This window comes from Epinephelus lanceolatus, chromosome 11 (genome assembly GCF_041903045.1).
Source record: "Epinephelus lanceolatus isolate andai-2023 chromosome 11, ASM4190304v1, whole genome shotgun sequence".
Lineage (NCBI taxonomy): Eukaryota > Metazoa > Chordata > Actinopteri > Perciformes > Serranidae > Epinephelus > Epinephelus lanceolatus.
The window spans coordinates 5,718,771-5,742,192 of NC_135744.1; the positions used below are offsets into that span (position 1 = coordinate 5,718,771).

Genomic DNA, 23,422 nt, shown 5'->3' on the forward strand with positions numbered 1-23,422 from the left:
TGCGACCGCCTGAGGTGCCTAACACAATACCGCCTGAGCTCCCCACCTCAGGCTGTAGACAGATGGATGGCCCCCAGCATTAGTTCCAGTGGTTTTAGGAGGTCTGACCTCTATATTGCTGCTCATAATACTGAAATAGACATGGAGTGAGGCAAACCAGGGGCCACTGCCATCTGACTATAATAAGGTGTCAGTCATAGAGCACAGGGCTTTGATGAGGCTATTGCACTGCATAACAGTGGGGGATAATACAGCTACTAATTGGACAATACAGGTGACATAGGTGTCATTTTGTGTTTCATGCACAGTATGAAAAACAAAATCGTTTTGCTCTCCAGGTGGAGAAGTTTTCCTTCCTGTCTCTGGCGAAGGATTAAAGTGACTGAAAAAAAGAGTGATGTGCATGAATTCGCACGCCGTGTCAAAACGTCCCCATCAAACACTGACTGCGACAATCTGCCAACTTCATCTCCAGAGAGGCGTCTTCCTTCCCTGCATTCTCTTTGCCCACAAATATGGGACACATCCAAAATGTCTTCAAAGAGGCCTTCTTTCATGTGCATATGTGTGTGTAGGAGAGAGATATGGTGTCAATGTACGGGAAAATGTGTGTGTCACAACACAGATAAAATCATACAAGGGAGCTGACCTACGCACACACCATTTACATTCTATTACATCATATATTCACATTATATGAGGATGTATTTGTATTGAAGTCAAGGTACATTAAAAACAATCAAAACACCAAATGTGTAAGTAATATAAATGTTATATTCTTCATCTATATATGTATATGCCATCTAGCAAATAATAACGCATGATTAAATGATTAAAAATATATTTAGTAATGCTATTATGTTATACATTCATTCAAATTCCCATTTTCAGTGTCCACAAAGAATCTTTGAAGTCATTATGCAAAGAAAAAATCTTCTGCAAATTAAAACAGCTCTATGATTTTTTAACCTCAAAATGCAGAGGGGTTGGGGGACTTTATCAGCCCTGAGCGCCTGCAGTCGATCTCACAGGCTCCAGCCCCAACAACCTCCACCAACAAGGTAGAGCTTGTATGTTGCCTCAGTTCAGCCCTTTTTCCAAGAAACGTTCATATAAAACTAATTTGAAAAAGCAAATATATTTTTAAAAGAAATGTAATGCAGAGTGGATTACAGTTTCTGTTAACATCATGAGGCATGCTGCAAGGTACCATACATTTTATAAACGTCTAATTTTAATCTTCCCCTAACCTTAACCAAAATGCTTTTGTTGCCCAAACCTAACAACCATTATCATGTCCACCATGTACCCCAACCATCTCCCTACGAATCCTCAAAGCACTTTACAACTCAAACACCATTCACCCATTCACACACTGGTGGCCATAGAAGGTGCCGCCTGTTCATTAGAAGTGATAAACATTCAAAACCACAGTCAAACACCAGTTTGGGGTTAAGTATCTTGACCAAGGACACTTCAGTATGTATACTTTATGGTTTTCCAGGAATCCAATCACCAACCTTCCGATTAATAGACCCGCACATGTACCTCCTGAGCCACAGCCAACCCCATAAAACATAAATATGGTGTTTCATTAACCCAAGGAAATGTCTCTGAACATAATCCACCAACATAACGTCACCAAAATGTAATTATAAATGTAATTTGTTAAAAATATACAATCGGAATTTCTGGGAGACAGGGTTGCTGAGACTCAAAATCCGGGGCGAAACCATTTAGAAGTCAATTGCTACTGCTTATAAAGCTCAGTTATAACTTGTTAAATACTGAGGGTAATTCAAATGAGCATTTAAACATTTTGATCAGCTCAGATCCTCTTCTATCTGGATTTTGGCAGTTGGACAGCAAAAGGACACTATTTCAGTGGATGAATCAAACCGAACCTGGGGACGAATATAATTTTTGAAATGTGGAGCATGTTTGCCCATCCTTAGTGAAAACTACACCCTTTGCCTTTAAATGTTTAATTTGCAGAGGAATTAAATTGGCATAGCTGAGCAACTGTGTTGTTTTGCATTGTTCTTACACAACTCTAACAGCCCGCACTTTTGTGTCTTTACTGTCTGACCAATCGTCTAACAAGAGCACATGGTTTTCATCAAGTTTGGCTGGCAAGACAGTTGGTCAGATCTCCATGTTTACCAGTTTTTATTGTCCACAGACTTTTGTGACAGTTTGAAGCCTGACCAAACTCTGTGGCAGAGTCAAAAGGAAAGCCCAGGGGTATAGCTGCAGCTGTCACCGCCGTGACTTTGTCGATGGGTTGGATATATTTGTGCCACTTGAAAGCTTGGTGTGGGAAAGAGCCAACTGATAATGGATCATTTTCAGCACCGGTGTATCAAGGTGATGCTGCAGTGGAGGGATTTTGACAGCCGCTGTCGATTATTTAATGGCTGGTTTTGGAACTGACTGAGACAGCTCTTTTTGAGAAGTGACAGTCGCTGGGTACCTGTTACTTTGTGATGGGAGTGTTGATACACAAAAAGTGACTCTGGGATGGGAGGCAGAGTGTCTCTGGCTATTTGTTCTCTGTAGCAGCAGTTTGATGATTGACAGCTATGCATGACATCCTGAAGGGAAATGCTTATTAAAGAAATGTGACTTGGGTGACGAGGCAATTAGAGTGCCTCCTCTACTTTTTATCTCTTAAGTGCAACTTACTGCAGAAATCAGAAGCATTTGTAGCATTCAGAGAAGTGAAAGGTGGCTGGATTTGAATCCATCTCTCGCTCTTCTTAAACTTCCATCAGTTTCTCAACTCATGTCTTAATTATACCTCAGAACCAGTGTTTCTCCGAGTCTCATGTGTGAAGGGGGCATTCATTCACTTATTTCTGTCATGGTAATGTTATCCCACTTATAAATAAGGGATCGTTCCTTTCTACAGTGACACATTCTAAGTGTTTCATTTGTGATTTTGGCTCATGTATATAATTGCATGATAGTCTAGTCTTCTTACAGTGCCAGCAGCGTGTCATCATGTTCAATGAAACTTTACATTCAGTACAAGCACACTGTAGTGATTGGTCTAACTAGAAAAAGGACAGAGCAGCATGTCAGTAAGCTTAATCGTTCGTTCTTGCTCCCATCATACTTCCCTGTTTAACCCTGACGCCCAAATTATGTCTCCTCATGTAGATTATTTTAAAAAAAATAGCTAAAACTCCAAATCAGACTAGGTGTTACTCTGCCTTTTGTAGACTCAGACACAGGTTAGCAACTTTCATGGCTATGGGTTAATGCAAAAAATAATAATATGTTTATTTTTCATGGTATCACACTTGTTTTTCCTTAGAGTTATCGACTCAGGAAGTCCCTGTCTGGACCCTTTCCTCCCTTCCAGTGACTTGTGTGATCTATGTGGTTAGACGGAAAGGGGCTGATAGCAGCCAGTCTGACTGTATGTGTGTGCGAGTGGTCAACATCTAATAGGAGCTAATCTTGAAATATGCTGCTGTGGGACAGGAAACCAATGGCATTTCCCTGCAGCTGTGTTAGGCCACCCGCAACCAGTGGTGTGCCTGTCCTGGGGCCCCTTGAGGATTTCCCCCCTAAGGGCACTGACACAGAGCCGACGTCAGAGAACAATTTGCAACGAAGGCCGACTGTTGCGTTGCCTTATGTTGCCTGTGTCTTAGCGAAAAAAGTTGTACTTGAATACATCACAAAGACTACAGCCAACAGCATGTAAATTCTGCCACTGTTTGGGAGGAAATAACTCTTCTTACCAGCAGGCGAAGGTTCGTTATTAAAAATCAGAAAATGGAACACTGGATGGGATTAAGATGCTAGTTAGTAGGCTTGGGCGGTATCAAGGTATTATGGTATACTAGGGTGTTCCTGATATGATTTTCAACACCATCAAAAATACAGATGTTCCTCTTTCTGTTAAACTGATATGGAGATGCTGTAATAAGGAGATGTATTGTAGTGCACAGCATTCACCAGGTAACTGAGCAGAGAAAGATGGCGACTGCGAGTGGTGGGAATAACGTTACAGGACTAGTAAAAAAGAAAAATGCCTCTGCCCCTGTTTGGTAGTATTGCCACAGATAACTTTATCTGAAGACGACTTTTCCAGCTACAAAAGCAGTTTATTAGTCACATTAGCCATTGTTTTTGTTTGTTTGATTTTTTTTGCACAAATACTGTCATATATTGTATAACATTGTGAAATGTCAGGAAGGTATGAAGTTATGAACTGTTTCTACTAAAGAGCTCAATGACAAAAGAACACGAAGAAAAATTAGCTAATGTGACATGGTTGTTTTGATCTCACATCCTCTTTTTTTTGTAATCGTCCCTTTCCTCACTTTGGTTTCTCTTCTCGTGATTCTTGGAGTGATTTCTCTCACCAATGGGCTCCATTGGCTCTTCCGCTGATTCAGCATGCTTCATCGGCCAAAAAACAGCCAACAACAGTCAACTATTGCCATTGGTGCAGGACCTTAATGGACCGATAATATGTAATAAGAAATCCTGTCAAGTAACTAGGATTCAATAGTTTTCCATCTTAGTGTTTTTGCTTTGTTGTTCTCTTGTCAAGCATCACTACAGCCAGTCTATTCTTACTTCCCTCGTTCCAGTATTTTCTCCTCTTCTTCCTCTTGTCTCCTCTTGCTCTCATCACATAGAACACTTAGAGCAAAATGGAGTGAATAGTGAAAGTCTAGTCGCCACATACAGTTACTGTTCTGCTGTTCTTTCAGAGCGTAATCCAAAAACCCCCTCAGTGGAATCAGTGGAGAAAATCGATGCTTGTTACTGGCAGGCTACTAGAACTCAAACTGACATCTCTTGGCAGGATTTGTGATAACTTGAAGAATGCTGGACTGGTTATATTTAAGTCCTCTGGACTGCTTTTTTACGAATGCTCCTCTATTCAGTGTGTTTAAATATGAGAATAGTTTTGACGAACCATCCTCCGCATTATTGATGTTGATATCTGATGTTATACCAGAATGTGCTGCAGAAACTTGAGGAAAGTGCATTTCAAAGTCAAAGTAAACAGCTGAAATGTCCATGTAAAAGAGGGGGCGGGGGGGGGGGGGGGGGGGGTTGTATTTGGAACTTAATCAAAGCTTAATCAACTCCCATGCCTTTCAGCCATGTTTTACTATGAGTAACTTTTTGTGTAAAAATGGTCCTTTAGGCTCAACTGTCTGTTCCTGTTGGACCAGAAAAAATGCCACTATTTGCTCTCTATCTACAGCAAGCTGCTTCTGCCTTGTCAACTTGCCCAAACATCAAGCCAAACTCATTTCAGCTGCTTCGCCAGCATAAGAGGCCATACTCAGAGGGAGCATGAAACAGAGTTGTTAGTGGAAAGGGCATTTTGTGGAACTGCCGCGGGAGTTTGGATCTTTTTGCTCACAATTTCCACAATCCCCTCTTCTGAAGGAAGAGCAAAAAAGAGTAGCTTTAGCCCCTCCTCATGAATCTGTTCACGGCCCCAAGAGGGACATGATAAAAACACCCAATTTCCTTTCGCAAAGTTGACCCTGCCCATTTAGACGCTTAGCATCAACACAGGCTCAATTAAGAGGGGTTGTCTCTTCATGGCTGGCACATTGTATTCTCATGCAAGTGCCTCATTTTGTTGTCCCCACAGGGTCAAAGACTAGGAGGCTACAGAGAAAGCACTCCAGCCTGCCTTCCTCACTGCTGCCAATTTAACTTTGAATGCTCATTTGCAAATCAATTCCTGTGGCTTTGGTGAAAAAATGGAGAGGTGAAGGAGGAGGTAACAAAGCTGTAAAACAACAAGTTCTGTGAGAGGGAAGCCAGCCCTCTAAAAAGAATTGCAGATGAGGGAGCGATGGGAAAAGGAAAGTTGTTGAATTGTCTGTGATCGTCATGTTTTGCCCTTCACCTCTCTCCTCTGTTCCCTCTTTAAAGATTATAAAGCCCCTTCTGTTCACCAGTGGAAGGTCATTTTATTGTAGGCTACTGGAAGTTCAGCTTAAAAAGACTTTTCTTGGCCATTAACAGCAATGTCTTTTTTAAGTAGAACAGGGAGGGGAGGGTGGTTATCTTGAGTGAAGGGCGAGGGTTAGCTCAGCTTAGCCTTAATTTTAGTTGCTAAGCCAGAGCATGGTTTAATCTTTCTTTATACCACAACTCACCACAGAGTGATAAGGAGTGCAGGGTTTTGATATACTGCAGTGTTCTGATTTATTTTCAAGTCCTTCATGCCAAAATGAAAGGCATTTCTCACCCTGTCTGGGTGGAAGACTTGATGGGGCTGAATGAAGTGCCATCCATGTTTTATGTCCTTTTCCCTGCAGGGCCGTAGTAAACAGAATATTTTTGATCCTGTGTGTGATGACACATACACCTTCTATGAGCTGGGAGGGGTGGCTTAGGGGTGGGTAGGTAGAGTGGTAAGTAGGCGTGAAGATTTTTGTCAGCCTCAAGCTTGAGTCGTTTTTATGTCTCTGCGCCAGCTATAGCTGTGGCCAGAGGCATTATGTTTTCAGGTTGTCCGTCCCTTTAAATTTGGCACAAACGTCCACTTTGACTCAAAGATGAATTGAGCAGATTTTGGTTGTCAAAGGTCAAAGTCACTGTGACCTTGCGTCCACCTTATTGTCGTGAACAGAATACTGTATCTCAAGAAGGCCTTGAGAGATTTTTTTTCACTTGGACTCTACAATGAACTGATTAGATTTTGCTGGTCAAAGGTCAAGGTCATTGTGACCTTGTGGTTATCTTATTCTCATGTACTCAATATCCCAAGAAGGCCTTGAGAGAATTTCCTCAAATTTGGCGCCAATGTCCACTTCGACTCAAGAATAAACTGATTGAAATTTGATGGTCCAAGGTCAAAGGTCAGCTTTACTGTGACATCAATATGTTCTGCAAAAAACCTTTCTGGCCATTTGTCAACGTCATAACTGAGGAGCAGAAGAGGCGACATTTGGTCAGACACTGAAATGGTGACACTAATCTTGGGTGCCCTCCTTGAAACTGGGCTGATTGTATAGATTGTCTGTGCTGCTGGGGGCAAGATGTGTGTGAAGCATCCATGTTTTCACAGACATGGATGTTAACTGTAAGAGAAACTTGATGACTGCATGGAGGCATACAACTGTAAAGCGGTAATTCTAGTTGTATCAGACAAAATGATCAGCCTCTGTGGCTTTATTGTATGAGTCAGACCGTCATCTCAGCGTTATACCATCTGTGTTTGGAAAATAGTGTCTGTGAAATGCAGTTTGGGAGAGATACAGGGGGATGAGCATATTTACATACAAAGCTGTTGAAGTGCAGAAAATGGTTTAACAGCCTGTCACCTAAAGCGAATAGCTTGTCAAGTAAAATTATGTTGAGATGAACTTTTCACAGCTTTCTATATTTCACATCAGGAGATCTGCACAAGAAAATAATCTCCATCTACCTACAACTTTTTCTTAAATTGTTTTCTTTTTCTTTTAGCCTCAGTTTTCCTTTTACAGTGATTAACTGTCAGGGCCTTTAGTCGACAGCAGCATAGTGAGCACATCTCTAATCACATGCTGGAAACAAGTTGACAGTCACTCATTTGACCTGTGACTTCTTGGCAGGGGATTATTTTTGGATAATTGGAGTGGAATTATTTCCATGTCGGAAGACGCTACATTATCATCACATTGTCAGTCACAGTAGCATTTAATGCTCTTCTAATTTGGTATTAAAATAGAGAAAAGTTTTTTTGAGATTTCTCTGCTAGACATTTTTAAGTTGGTCTTTACAGTCCAACCCCCCCACATACAAATAAAGCATCTCCCCCATGCAAGCAGCATTTCAGTGCAAGTCAAGACTACTGGAGCGATATGTGTGAGTTGCTGGTTGTTGTTCTGATGTTTTTGCCTTCTTAGAGGAAGTAAATCTGCTTAGTGATGAAAGCCCACTTGTGTTTGTAGTGAAATAAAGCTGGGGAGTTGGCAGAGGGGGAAGGGAGGAGGGGGATCCACTGAAGATCTTTGGCAGTGGTCCTCTGTTTTTGATTTATATCAGCAGGACACACTGAGCCACTTGTTCTTGTACTAGATGAGAAAAAGTTCTGCCTCAGCACTTTGCCATCCTCCATTATAGAAAGGACATTGCAGCAGGAGTTTGTGCTCCCCGTGGCTGTTTGGGTCCAGTTTTTCTCATTTGTTTTTGTGCACTTTTGTCTCTTTCACTATTTTTCTGTCACCCTCTCAGTCTCTTATTCTCTCCTCCTCCCATTTCTCCAGTTAAAATAACTTTAAAGTAGTTTGACAGTAATTCACTCTGTGTGTGCATTTGTCTTGGTGTTTGAATATAATCTTTATACAAATGCACCACGTGAGCCTTTTTTGATTTAAAGTCTGTCAGTTTGGACACGTCAGGTAGTTGCTGAGTTAATTAAAGAAAAAGCAGTGCTCTGTTTTTCTCTGCTGGATTAACCAGCCATATAATTACACTGCAAGAGAAATTCAGCTACGTTGTATTAAGATAGGTCTGCAGCTTACATTTTCAACTGAAGCAAGGGCCAGTTGTTTGCCATTGATGTCAATGGGTCTCCCAAAGGTGTTTATTTGGGCTGAGATTTGGTAACTGCCAATCATAGTGCTTTGCAAAAACATATGATTCACATTAATTTCATATTTATCAAAACATTCATTGTATTGGGGACTTCCAACATGTTGGCCGGGTCACAATCTTTCTCATTTTACAGCTAAACAGTCACTAAAATATGTTTCTAAAACAATTTGAAGTGAGAAATAGGCAATGCAGTAACACAAACTTGATTCCTATTTGATCATCGCTGCGTAGGTTGACAGTTTAATCACAGTTCACGAGCAGTGATTGGCTTAATTGACAGCTACATTAAAGACTCTGGCTGGTTGTTTTCTGTGAGCTGCGGTGGTTTCTAGCAAATGCCATTAGAGGCAATAGGAGGAGGGGAAGGGACATGATTTTTATGCCTCAGCAACTGGCGATGGCTGGAGGCATTATGTCTTTGGCTTGTCCGTCCATCCGTATGTGTGTCCAATTCTCATGAACACAATTTTCCTTGTTGGGGGAATTTCTTCAGATTTTGCACTAATTTTGCAATGTCCACTGGGACTCAACAATGAAATGATTCAATTTTGATGGTCATAGATCAAAGGTCAAGGCCACTGCAACCTTGCCTGTGTCATTCTTTTGAACATGATATCTCAGGAACATTGATTGATTGATTGGTTGATTGGTTGATTGATTGATTGATTGATTGATTGATTGATTGATTGAAGATGTTGTGGCAGTTTTAGCAAATATGATAAAAAGTCGTCTTCAGAAAGGTTACCATCTGTAGCTCTAATTTGTCACCCGTCTGTAAATTTCCATTGTCAAAAATTACACTTTGTGCCTCTAAAGGCAAGATATAAAAACATTTTGGCTACCACTGATGACTGACAGCTCTCAGATCTACAAGGGAAATCACACATAAATCCTTCAAGTGTGCTTCACCTCTCTTTTGGCTTGGGAATTTAGACAGTAAGTCATCTTTTTTCCACGCACAATTCTTGTCAAACACTCTCACAGGCTGTACTCTTACAGCATCCCTGTGGTTTCATTAGCTCACATGTAGCTTTGAGAGCTGCTGCCATCCTGCTGTAGTACACCACCGGCTTGAGCTAATAGGTCCTTAGAGGGTCCGGACTTTCCTATTAGACAGCCTTCTAGAGACAACCAGTCATCCTCTCCGGACTCCAGCTGTCCATTTAACCCAATTTGAGTTCATCTTCTCCAGCCTCGCCCTTATCTGTTACATACGTTTACACACAGTGTGAGCTGCGTCGCTGGGGAATATGCTGGTCAAAAATTCAAATGTCCTAAAGTTGTGTTGCAGCACAGTCAGTCTCTATCAACATGCAGATCCGAACAGTTGTACGGTCACATTACTACGGTGTAGTAATGTACAGCCTGCAGCTACATCATCATCCTCTCATCATCTTAAGAAAATCATCTTGGATGCATTCACAGTTACTTTTATCCGTCTTCCCAAGTTAAACTGTCCGTCTATGTAACATCCCAGAGTAAGTTGCCAGTGTTTTTCTATTTGTAGAAGACAGTAGTTGAGAGATTGTTCCATCAAGTCTCAATTTCCTTGGATGATAGGCATATCATCTTTAAGAGCTGCTCTTCAGTACTTGTCACTTGGACGTTCTCTTGACGATATTTTGCTCAGTCAACACGGTGGTCTTGTCCTCTTTAAAAGCCTTCCCTTTACATTTCCACATGGCTTGTTCCAACCAGCTTGGACTGCAAAATTTATGAGTCAGCTCTTAAAGCCTCTGCCCTGCTGAGCTCTTCCCACAGACCCCCCCCAACACACCCACCATCCCCCCCATCAGACAAACTCAGTCCAGCAATGATACATATGCTGCCTTAAAGCTAAGAGATGAATGGTCAAACTCTGCTGCTCAGAGAGCTTGAGGGAGGAGAGGCAGTTAGCAAAATAATGACTCTTGTTGGTTTTTATTCCACATGATTGCTGCCTTCGCAAAAAAGTGTATTAGGGAGAGCACAGATAACTTCCAAAAATGGCACTACGGGTAGGCCTGTCACAATAGTTACTTTATCGACTTATCAAGGTCAGCAAAAATGATTGAGGTCATGTCATGTCCATATGGTACATGATGCCTGATAAACAGGAGGACTTTCCCAGTCATTATAAGGCTGAAAGAACAGAAAAATACTATGCTTCGACTTATTTTTGTATTCTTTCTGGTTGAATAAATAGTTCACTGATCTTTGGAAGGATGTACTTGCACTGTTATGTTGCAATATTTTCAATCAGTGGCATAAAAATGTTTAAATGATAATAATATTGTTTATCACAATTATTAATTAGACTATGTCATCGAATAAAAGTAGTTATCGTGACAGGCCTAACTATGGGAGAATGCCAGAAGACTCCTGATAAGCAGTTCATGTACAGTAGTGAAGACTCAAGCACCATCAACATGACTACTTAATATAACCAGTGGCAGCTGTCCAGCATAGCGATGATTTGTTTTGCATCCTGATAGTTTTTGTCATTGAATTCATATAAACAGTGCTTAATCCCAAAGGATAATTGCACTGTTAGAGCAGCCAAGTCACACACAAGAATCACAAAATGACACTCAAAAGTCCTTTTTTCACAGATATGGTGCTATAAAGCTGCTACAAAGTCTCTTCTTTATGCCACCTTTGCATTTTTTTACACAAAATCAAACAAGAGTGGTATCATGCCGCTCCAGGGTGTGATTTTAGACAGCATGCTGGCATTGCTGAAGCAAAAGAAGCATGACGGGCATGACATGTAACACAACAGCGACAGCCTCTAGTGTGACATATAACATATGCATCGACAGTGCTTCATGAACAATAACAATGGCATAAACTTGGCCATAACAATCATTTACCACCTCTTTTATATGGCGGCTGATCTCATCCTCTGCTTGAAGGGTAAGGAGCTCCCAGACCTCATAGTTTTTCCAATTTTTGGACATTTTCGGCTGCTGTTCTTCTTTTTGAGTTAGCTCTTAACTGCCAAGAGCTACTTTTTAAATATCCCGTGGTAGGTGGGACACTTAACATGTTGTCGAGATGTCACACCTGTACCACTTGCAATCCTGTTCTGCTGACTGTCCTGTTTATACAGACACTATTTTGGTGCTGTTACTACCTCTGATGCTGGCTTACAGGCAAGAAAAAACCCCCATCATTTCACGGTGTTGTACTGATGTAGTGTGTTTATTTTGAAAGAAACTCTACATTTCCTGTGAAAATGGAAGTGTGTTTTGAAATCAGACAATGCATGTAACAGGCAGAGGTTCACACGGTGTCCCAGAACATCAACAACCAATGCACCCAGGGAACTTTGCATCACATATCTTGACATCGAAAGTCCATGACCAAACCTTGATATGTGACGAAGTTGGAGTGAGAATGTGTTGTGAAATAGTATACATCTGTAATAGTCAGGAAATTTGGTATGGTTACCAGAAATAAATAGTTGGTGATAGAGCAGTGTATCAGTACTTGATATTTTTAAGGTATCAACCTAAATAACCTAGTACCAAATAGTAACAAAACTGCTTCAGTCAATTGATACCTGCATTCAACCCTTTTTGGGCCCAGATCTAGAAAAACATGACTGTATGTGTAGTTCTGCTGACAGCCAATTACCTCAAGTGTTCTCTGATTTTATGCAATGTGTGATTGGCCAACTACCATAGCAGCTACAACCCATACAGTCTATGATGTGGTGAAATCGAATGCTCCCATTCATAGTATGGGTATCGAATGAAGTGTTCTATAGGTGTTGGTATCACTTTAGGGGTACTGATCTTGGTACTGGTATCATAACTTTATAAACTATACCGAGCCTTAGTTGGTGAATCCATAGTGAACACAATGTACATTGGACACTTTAATTTAAACTCAGTTCCTAATCAAACCTATTTCAGAAGGTTTTAAGATTTGATTAAACATATGTAGCCCACTGCTTTTGAAACACTTCAGCTGTTTTTCCTCAAGTTGGTATGACATAACTGCTATTCAACACATACAGCCTATAAACGCAAGACAATATAGTGTTCCAGTCTAAGAAATAAAGAGGCAAAGAAAGAAATTTGCAGGTATGTTTTTTTTTCTTCCATTAATGGCAGTGAAATATAACCCTAAAAGGTATATCTGATCTCATTCTGGTGTGTGCTTGGAAGTAGATGTCAGACATAAACCCAGCTGCAATTTGATTCTAGCTAGACTTCAAAGCCTCAATACCATTTCCTCGTTTTCAGAACTTCCTTTTTTCCATCTTTGTGAATGTAATTGCATTGAGAGCAGGGCCATTAGATGTTACTCTATATCCCCATCAGCGACAGGAACTTTAGCTGAGTTCTTAATCCGCCCAAAACCTTCTAGAGGATTTGTCACTTTGAGGGCAGGAATTTTGACTGCTTTTCTTATCAGGTGTTATCAGGAGAGTCTGAACCTTTGAACTCCTCATTCATGCACCTGTGGGAAGAACCATTACATCCCTTTTTCGTATTACAGTGTTTCAAATAGTATATACCAGAGCTGTGGGCACATTCTCAGCTATCTTTCCATACTGTAGGAGAGGAAGAACACAGGAAACAGGCTGCTATTTTGATCACCTCTTGAAGGTTTGAACTTGTGCGTCTGTCTCTGCTGCATCAGTTGTGGCTCCATCTTCTTTTTTTCTTTCTTTCACCGTTCTTTGTTCACAAACTAAAACCCTACAGCAATACAAAATCACCTCGAGTTATGTTTAATTTCTATTTAAACAAAACTTGTTTATACTTCAACTAAGCAATGACTTATTCCCCAAGAACAGCATCAAAGTAGCGAAACAAAACACAAGTGAAACAGACCTCTGTGTGATGCAGGAGCAACAAAACTCTGAAACGCTGGACAAATGTAATTTGTGTTTTTTGTCTTCCTGTTATATGCATAGCCACTCCCGCCAATCTCCTGCTGTGAATGTTCTGAAAACACAAAGTTGCATAATATGCCACTTTATGGCATGGCTAAAGCGTGCAATACTGTGACAGTGAAAAATGGGTTTAGTTTAAAAGCAGCACAGAATTCCCCCATTGCAAAGTCATGCATGCTGCAACAATCATCACTGGAACAAAACCTGGTTATTCAGAAAAAACTGGCGAGATGCACCTCCTGTTCTTTCTTTCTGTCATTCTTTCATATGCTCTCCAGGGGAAAATTTCACTTGTGCCTCATGGTGCTTGAGTTTGTGTTATTGCTTTTCATACATAATTGTACCGCCAACATGCTGTCATTCAAATCGAAGGAGGAAGAGGAAAGATAGAGGAGAAAAAAAGCAATTTCAAAAGCTTGCAAAAAAAACCTGTGGGAATTACCTCGCCTCTGTCTGCTTCTGTCTCTGTCTTAATTTATTTCTTTCAATCAGACTTTCAGAAGAAAGTTATAGAGTCTGCAGACTGCATAACCGCTGATCAGAAACACTATACATTTATATTAAGTCATTTATAGAAACTTACACCTTGCAGAGCTTTGCAAATTATTCAATTAAGTAGAAAACACCAGTTCAAATGTCTTAAGTATTTTCACTTGGAAATCATATGGGATATATATATTGGGGTTGGTTGTATATTTTTGAATATTTCTGTAGTTCAGTCAGCCTTCTTTCCCATGAGCTTATGATTAACACAGCTCTGCCATGTTTACTTCTCTCCTGTTTCCCCTCCACTGCCGGAGAATTTTGTTTTGGCTTGATAGATGCAGAATTTAGAGCATGTAATTTCACACGTCCTCTTGATTTATATTTTCAATGTAAGCGTTGAGCAATTACATTACATGCTCGCTTCACACAGCCATGTTGTCTGTGATAAAACTGTGTGTTTTTCTGCAGCCGTTCACACGCCAAGCTCGAGAGGTTTGGAGAGATGGCAGCTGAGTGTGCTTTTAGAAGTTGTGCCGCCCGCTTGCCTCTTGTGTGCAGTGGCGTGAATGTAAAAAAAGCTGCAGATTTTTATGTTCTGTGTTTATTATAGTCCTTACTCTTCCTACACTGTTGCAACCACGCTCTTTAGATCCTGAGTCTGTGAACAATCTAAGTGTACCATGTTTTCACTCGTGCTCTTTAAATACCCTTAACAACTCTCAGCAACACAGACTGTTACTTCTGTGCCTTTCTTTTCTATTTATTGTCTATTGTCTGAACACTGATAGTCTAAAATCTAAATCTTAACCCTTTCTCTTCCCCTTGTTGTCTACTTATGTCCAGGATCCCGACCCAGGTTAGAGGATGCGCCTCCCCGGATCGTAGAACACCCGTCTGATCTGATCGTGTCCAAGGGTGAGCCAGCCACTCTCAACTGTAAGGCAGAAGGTCGACCGACTCCGATGGTGGAATGGTACAAAGATGGGGAGCGTGTGGAGACAGATCGAGAGGACCCTCGATCCCACCGTATGCTCTTACCCAGTGGCTCCCTCTTTTTCCTGCGAATTGTACACGGGAGGCGGAGCAAACCTGACGAAGGCATCTATGTGTGCGTGGCACGCAACTACCTGGGCGAGGCAGTCAGTCGTAATGCTTCGCTGGAGGTGGCAAGTAAGTCTTTGATTTTTAGCTGTTAAGACTTGAGTGCTCAGATGTGTGTGTGTGTGTGTGTGTGTGTGTGTGTGTGTGTGTGTGTGTTTGTGGGTGCGATGCAGCCAAAAGACAGAAAATGAATGCTGTTATGTACTAATGCAGGGCTAACACATGGGAGATGGATGTAAAGGACATACAGTATTATATGTGACTCTACAATGATACTAAGGCCCAATTCCATTTCTTGTTTTTACTCCTACCCCTCAACAACCTTTCATGACCCTGATATGTCATCAGTAGTTGTTGATGGTGTTTACGTAAGCAGACAGGACTAGGGCAATAATAGTATTATCATATAAATATGATAATACCATAAATCTGGGACTGCCATGCACAAATCAGCAATAACAATGTAATGTGAGCTAGCTTGCTACTGAAACATTGGCATACTATTTTTTTGTTTTGCCTGTTAGCATGAAAAGGACCACAATACATTGAAACGACGTCAAACTAAGATAAAACAATGGCCGATGTAATTTTTAAACCTTAATTAACTGAGAAAATACATTCATGGGTCTTTGGTTGCCTGTGCAGCCAACTTTCCAGTGATTTCTTTTGGTTTCTTTTGAACATTTGGTTTGAAGTGGAAAAACCTCAGTTTGGAGGGTCATGTGGCCCCAACGCTTTGCACCACCCCTCGGACCTGAGAAGAATCAGGACACACTACCCCTAGAAGTGAATACATAAAATGGAGGTGTAGTGGTAGGGGCAAGGGGTGTTTGGGGATTCCCATTTTCATGCTGATGACTCAATTTACACTTCTAATAATGCCCATTAAAGTTTATGGAGGTAGACTGAAATACACATGACTGTTTTGGAAGAAATTTAGAGTTGCAGAGAACATCACAAACCAAAAGGAACATACTGTGTAAGTGCAACACAAGTCTGTGTATAGGCAAGGAAAGATAGCTGTGATAGCTTTGTGCTTGTCCACATATCAGGTGTCAAACATCATGTCATGGATTGTGTAGCTCCAGTAATAAGAAACAAATTAAATCACAGATAGATTTCACAGGTAACGTTAGCCATGCTATAACAGCAGAGGAATGTAGAGGCAGCCTCAAAGGACTCTCTGCTCTCTTATCATCACCATCACTCGGCTGAGTTAACTTAAGACACCACCCCTGACCTTGGTGTCAGATCTCTACCCCCCCTCACCCTCATCCCTCCTCCCCGGCCTCCAGCATCGCATCATATCTTCTCCTGCTCCGGAGAGCCTGGCCTCTGTCGTGTTGTGACCAGGCCTCTGCGACCAGGCCTGTTAATGTAGATGGATGACAGCTAGCTCCTGCACAGAGATAACAGTTGTCGCCACTAGACAGGAAAGCTAAAAAAAAAAAAAAACCTCTTGCAGGGAGAGGAGGAGAGGCCACTGTTGGTTGGCAGCTTCTCTCTAGCAGATGTTAGTTCCTTAAAATACAACAAACTCCTGTCAGATGGTTTTTCAACAGACACCTCGTTTTTTTTTACTCTCCACAACAAGGCTGCTTGTGATCAGTGGCACTTTAATGAAATGCAGATAGGGCCAATTAAATCTAATCACCATTACCTTTAGTGTTAGAATATCACTAGTATAACTTTTTTTTGACAGCAGCAGAAAGTAATTTAAAGAAATGTAGGCAGTTTATATGAAGCAAAATACAGTACATAGAGGACTTTTTTGTTGCTACATTTAGGTTTTGTTATGTCAGTGTTACAGTAGATTTAAACATTTCCTCTAATCCCTTCACTCCAGCCACTCCATCCTCATCATCGACCCTTTAAAACAGAAACCATCCCAGGAATTTCTCACCGCGTTAACACAAACCAGCTGAAAGCGGTAAAACAAACTCCATTCCCAGTAAAAACCTGTGAAACTCTAGCCTCAAACACCTTAAGGCCAGGCATCATATTTTCCTGAAAGGCTCCAGCCCCTAACTTAATAATCAGGCTGAATTTCCCCTGCGTGCCTCCACAGAAATACAGCTCATGAATCATCCTCTATCCTTTATAAACAGCTGGGATCTGTGTGGTGTGCCCGTCACCTTTCCTAAAAGCAGCATGAAGAACTACCTTTCACCTTGCTATTGCTCTGTTTAGGTATCAGCATCAGAAGCTGCAGGATGTTTGTGATATAAGCTGTATATTGAAACCCAGCAGGTAAAGTAGGTGGAGGTGTTGTGAATCACTTTATGCTGAACTGGTTATGAAAAAGAGCAAAGGAGTAGAGTAGTGACAGATGCTAGAATGTTCTTACTCCCCATGAATAATCTCTAATGTGTTCCTCCACTGTTTCTGTGCACTGTGCTAGTTTTGAGCTCTGCTTTTGAGTTTCAAAATTGTCTTTGCTTTTTTGAGGTTAATGACATAAGGATAGTGCTCTCTCAAAACCAAAGACACATGATTATTGTATTAATTATCGTTAGTATTAGGGATGCATATTGGATTTTTTGGCGATATCCGAGAACAACTTATTTGGCTGATAACTGATACCAGTATTGATATATCCTCTTTTTTCCCCCACCTTATTTTAGTAATCATCAAATCTCTTCTCTAGTAGAATTAACATCATATTATGCATGCATGCTCTTATAGTGATGGCCCGCCAGCAGATAGAGACATGAAGTAGAATGCTGTTTCAATGTATTATGTTCCTTTTCTTTATAAAAAGCATATCAAAAGAAATTGCTAGTATGCCGATGTTTCGGTAGCTAGCTAGCTAGCTAGCATTACATTGTTATTGCTGATTTGTGCATGACAGTCCCTCATTTTAACCTACCTACATGTTGCATTTCCCCTTTGATGGCATATGGTGCCTGAAATTTAATTTAAGTCCAGCGATGAAATTGTTGCACTTGTTAGTGCTCCTCTAATCAGTACAGACTTGCAGAATAGGAGCATGAGCTGCTAATGTTAGCCTACAGAGCACACCAGTGGCCTGGTAATGAAGCAGTGTTCTGTTTTATTTGATGACTTGTTTGATCGATTGATAGCGGGAAGTTTTAAATAAATTGCGAGCATCCTGACAACTGCAAAGGCTGCCTATAGCCCAAATAAGAGAAATCCCCACAGAAGATGATGGCATATCCGCTGTGAGGGTCCAAAGGACAGAGGGATGTCGTATGCTGTGAAGCCCTCTGAGGCAAATTGTGATTTGTGATATTGGGCTTTATAAATAAAATTGATTGATTGATTGATATTTGCAGTGTCTGGCAACACTCATGTCTGTTTACGTGAACACCAGCATGAACAACAACTGATGACGTATCAGGGTCTTGAAGAGTTGTCTGATTTCATGTTACAAGGGGTAGTGGCTGAAGATTTCAACCACTACCCCTTGTCACTTTGTTCTGAGGGTTAAGGTGTCACTCGAAAATGATAGCAAGGGGGTAATAATAAGAAATGGGTCTGGGCCCAGGTCCACCAGGCTGACAGTCGGCTGTTGATCAATGTTGGGCCGTCAGTGAGTGTCCGTCACTCCTAGTTTTTGCAGTGTGTCCTGCACCACTCAAGCAAGTTGGATATTGTTAGTGGCTTTTCAGCCACTTCAGTGTGTTGAATTTGTGGTGGAGCTAGCGAAGCCCAGCGGTAAGAGAAATCACTCTGATTGACAGTTTAGTTCAGCGCGTGAGAAACGAAACGACGTGAGGAAAGCAAACACATGACTAAAGTCAAGAGGGTGTGAGTTGAAAATAATCTTCTTATATTAGGTAAAATAACTGCTTTAGTCATTGAGCTCTATGGCAGAAATGGTTTGTAATTCTTAATTGTTCGTTAGGGCGTGGTAAATATCATTTGTTCTCTAAGCATTGTTAATGTGCTAACTGGCTAACTAGCATCTTGAATCTGTCCTGCCAGTTTCCATTTTTGAATGAAAAATAAAGACAACGAACGCCTGCTGCTACAGAGAGTTGTTTCCTCTCACGCAGGCGCAGAACGCCTGTGCTAGTTGGTTGTTGGCTATAGTTCCTGCAGTGTGTTTAAGTGCCACTTTTTGGCAGAGACAAAGGCAATATGAGGCGACACAGCAATCGGCCCTGCTCTAATTTTCTTTGTCAGTTTGGTGTGTCCGGGCCTTAAGAACTCAACAAGGCTGTATGATGTTGCGGAGCATCACATTTGCAGTCGAAAGTGTTTGGTGTGTATTCTGAACCTCTCATTCTGTGAGGCCACGCAGCTGATCAGTTCATCTGTTTGTCTCTACATCAAGCTCTCTGTTGCTTTCTCTCTTAATGCTGTGGTCCATTGGGAGGTGACATTCTCTGCAGCTGTCTACAAACAGACACATGCGCAGGGACACAACTTGGCGTACAGCAGTTGTTCTGAGAAACAGTAGTATAGGGAAAACTGCAAGTGTGTGTTTTACTTGTGTCTTCTTATGTGTTTGTCTGCCTGCACAACCACACAAACCCACAAACACACTTTTGGAGTATTGCCTCCAGAGAGTGAGGGAGAGAGGTTATATAGAACAAACAGTGGCCAGTGCCAAAGCCAAGCCAGTGCCAGCTCCTGCCAGCCCCCTCTGCATGGCACCAATGGGGTTGGAGATAAGGCCACAGGCGCATAAGCTCGCCTGGGGCTGCCAGGAGGCTCGGCGTGGCACCAGAGAAGGCGCAAGATGGCACTTTGTGGCATGGTGTCACTTTACTCCCCAGCCTGTGACTTGGAAGCACTGGGGGCAAACTGAGAGGGAGCTGCATTGTGTGTTGGTGTGTATATTTGGTATCAGGGTGGAAGCCAACACAGTGGGAAGGGTAGAAGGTTCAGGAGGTTTAACCCTTCACAGTCCATCTGCCGCAGGCTGAGAGGCAATGGAGGCGACTGAGCTGTACAATGGATGAACTGGCAGAATTTTGCAAGCGCTGACAAAAATACCTGACTCAAGAGTTTGTCTGGAACTTGTTTGTTTTGTTGTGTTTCATATGATAATCTCTTTGTGCATGTACCAAAGGGCCCAAGAGCACAGATCTTTTTGAAGTGGAGCTTTCACTACAGACAGCTTGTCTAGACATTTTCTCATGTAGAACTGAAGCAGCAGTTGATAAATGAGTTCTTAGAGGTCAAACAAATGTAACACTAGACAGTCCATCATCTTAGCTGTAGTTTGAGAGTGCACAAAGTTATAGATTTCAGCTTTAAAGTGATACCCCAGCCGAAATCTATCTTTTGAAGATCAAACACCCTGTGCAGGCTTAAAGGTGGCTGTAAAATGTTTGCAGATTCCTCACCGACAGAGAACATCTGCTGGAGTCAGCTTAAATTCAGTCCATCACACTGTATTCTAATAGTGAAAAAGAATGTCATAAAAGTATTTCACACAACCCCTGAAGTAAAATTAGACTCATATGTCTCACACCCTTCACTGGAATAGCTGTTGTCATCAGAGTGTGAACACAGGTTCTGTACCTCGTCAGGATTGAACAGTTGGGTCAATGGGAAACTTTGACTTGTTGGGGGTGCTTTATAAAGTGTCAAGGGATTACCATATTAGGATTCATCTGCTGGGCAATTAATTAAATAGCTGTTGTAACATTAAAGTCTACATAATGTTGGACTGACAAACATAGCTATTCCTAAACCTTGGCACTAGTGTGATTAAAAAAGTTCCTCCCAAAAAGATACGCCCCATTTAGTCAGTTTACCAAAATTGGCGACGAGACGAGTTGAAACACGCAGCTACTTACAATGTGCCATTCTGCAATGTTTTAAAAACCTGTTGGTTCACACCAATGCAACTAGATAAGCCGGTGTATCATCTCTATTCAACAACCCTCTGTACTTTGGCTCTGATTTCCAGCTTTTCAGGCTTATTTGTAGCTTCTTAAAATATGAATGAGGATAGTGATAGTGAGATACTGGGGACAGTTGCATTTGTAGTAGTGATGAAACAGCGAAAAAAAAAGCAAAAACAAAAAACAAGCATCAGGTGGACTGTATTCATAAGAATTATGCCACAATACTGTAAATAACCAGTGCCAATTTTCAGTCAATGAGAACGCGTGTGTGCGTGGGGGGCATAAGCACATACAGCGAGCAGCAGCAGAGACCCTTCCGACACCAAAACAGAAAGCTTGGCAGAGACGTCGCCTGCAGTCATTTTGACTTGACCAGCGGACTTCACTACAAGCCAACACAGATGTGCATAAACTCATAGTATTTGGAAATAATTTGATGGCTCCAAAGTTATGTCATGTTTGAGCAGAGGACTGAACCCAAGTAGAACCAAGTGGCACTCCACAGGTGATGATGATTATTTCTTGCCTAAAATGTTTTCAGAAACATGTTTTAGCTTATTGTTAAATTGTAATAAGAGGTCCTTTGTTACTAGCTGGCTGCTTTTGTGTCAGCTGAACACTTAATATTACGTCACCTATCAGCAGGAGTATTTATTGGTCCAGTGCGGCACAGTGCGTTCTGGTAGTTGTAGGTTTTCTGCCTCTTAAGCAAAAGTGAATGCCAGAGCCCTTTTCCTCTGTTTTCACTGATCATGTAGCACCAATTTTTAAAGTATTGGCATCTTTCTACTGCATAGACAGCCTAGTTTTGTTAAAAGACTGTCCTTTCATGGGTGAAATACTTCTCCAACAAGCCTAGATATACTTAAGATAGCAAACCGACCAATGTCATAAAGACCTCTCCTCTCTTATGACAACAAATTCCAGTCTGACACAAGCACATCTTCAGGGAGACACTCCAATGTTTTCTAAAACTTGCCTTACGTCACAAGATCACAGTGCCTTTCTATAGCACAGATGATTAACAGTGACATGGCTAGTTTTTGCTACTGGCATGACAGTTCTCCCACTAGAGGTATGTGCAGACCATTTTTCCTTTGCAAGCATTCATACTGACAATTAGGTACTCAATAACTCATTAGGAAAGGTTCTGCTCAGTTACATCAGTAACAGTTTCCAGTTATCATTAATGACATGTTTGATAAATGGATGTTTGATGCATGAACTATGAGGGTCTTTTTTGCGCTTCAGTAGGTGGCGCTTAACCGTAGATATGATATAGCTGGCGGTTGAAGTAGTTGTGCATTTTTTAAACAAACATTGCCTCGATGTCTTTGCACAGCACTCTGTCTTAAAGAGCTACAAAAGATGTGTCACAGATGCAGGATCAAACGAAGCAACGCACAGTTTGATGAGTTACCTAAATTCACATATGTGCTGTAAGTGTGGCTGTCACCCAGCACTAAGCTTTAAAAATCCTTTTTCAAACGGTACATTCCATTATCTTGCATTAAGAACAGATCCTGTACCATGTTACTGAATATTTCCTTCCAAAATGTGTGTTTTGCACCTCAGTCCTATACGATTTCACGCATTAAATGAGATTCTTTGATCCTGAAAATGTTATGTGCCAGGAGCAGAGGCCAATTCGTGTCAGATGCATAAAAGTCAGTCAAGCACAATAGACCTAACGGGCCAGACACCCCTGGGTGGGGATTTGACATTCAGAGTGACTTGCCCAAGCTCCTGGCGGCTGTTTCTTTGAGTGTTTTATACCTCTGACGTTTTTATTATGCCTGCTACGTCTCTACCACCTGGCTTTATGGCTCATGAATATTCACACTAACAGGGGAGGGGAAGAGGTGCTCTTTTGAAGGCGCTGAGGGTGGAGTCAGAAGCATTTCAAATAAAGCTGACTGGGGTAACCTCCAGGGGTTTGGGGGGTTTACCACCTTCTTTTTTTTTTTTTTAAAAAAAAAGGTTGTTTGGAGATCAAGCCTTCAGTGTTAACGATGGCAGCTGCCATGTGGAATTTGGGGAATAAACAGGTGAAGATGAGATGAAACTCCCGTTTTCCTCTGCTTTTGTGTGAATTTGTTCTTGTGTGTGTGTGTGTGTGGGTGTGTACATCCTTAAGTCTTTGTAGCGGTAGTCTGGGCCAACTTTCTCACCCGTAGTAATCCTAGACACCAGTGTGGGAGCAACAGCTGAACAGCACTGTCACCACTTGGATCCTCCTTTCTCTTTCTGTCTCACACACACACACACACACACACACCTGTCATACTGTTTTTGATCACTGAGACCCCTGTGCAGAAAAATGGATTTCAGGGTTTAGGGATTTGGGAATGGGAAAAGGATTTAGGTGGGAGGTGGTGTTAGGAAGGAGTTACAGTAGGGAGAAGTGTAGGTTGGTAGGCTTTGATAGAAGAGATAAAGTAAACCTCCACTCCCCCAACCCGCTCCCCTCTGCCCTGCTCCCTCTGCTGTCCCTGCTCTCCTGGAGCTGCCCTCTGTCCTTGTTATTAACCTCAGTGGTCTGGAGCCA

At 41.6% G+C, this 23,422-nt stretch overlaps 1 protein-coding gene across 5 annotated transcripts in view; it reads left to right on the forward strand.

The window, feature by feature from the left end:
* Positions 1-23,422, forward strand: part of robo3 (roundabout, axon guidance receptor, homolog 3 (Drosophila)) — a 217,562-nt gene that overhangs the window by 94,160 nt on the left and 99,980 nt on the right. For all 5 annotated transcript variants that reach the window (XM_033644045.2, XM_033644077.2, XM_033644061.2 and 2 more), the window contains exon 2: positions 14,792-15,118. In XM_033644045.2, coding sequence (XP_033499936.1) covers positions 14,792-15,118 — 327 coding nt within the window. The remainder of the gene's footprint in view (positions 1-14,791; positions 15,119-23,422) is intronic.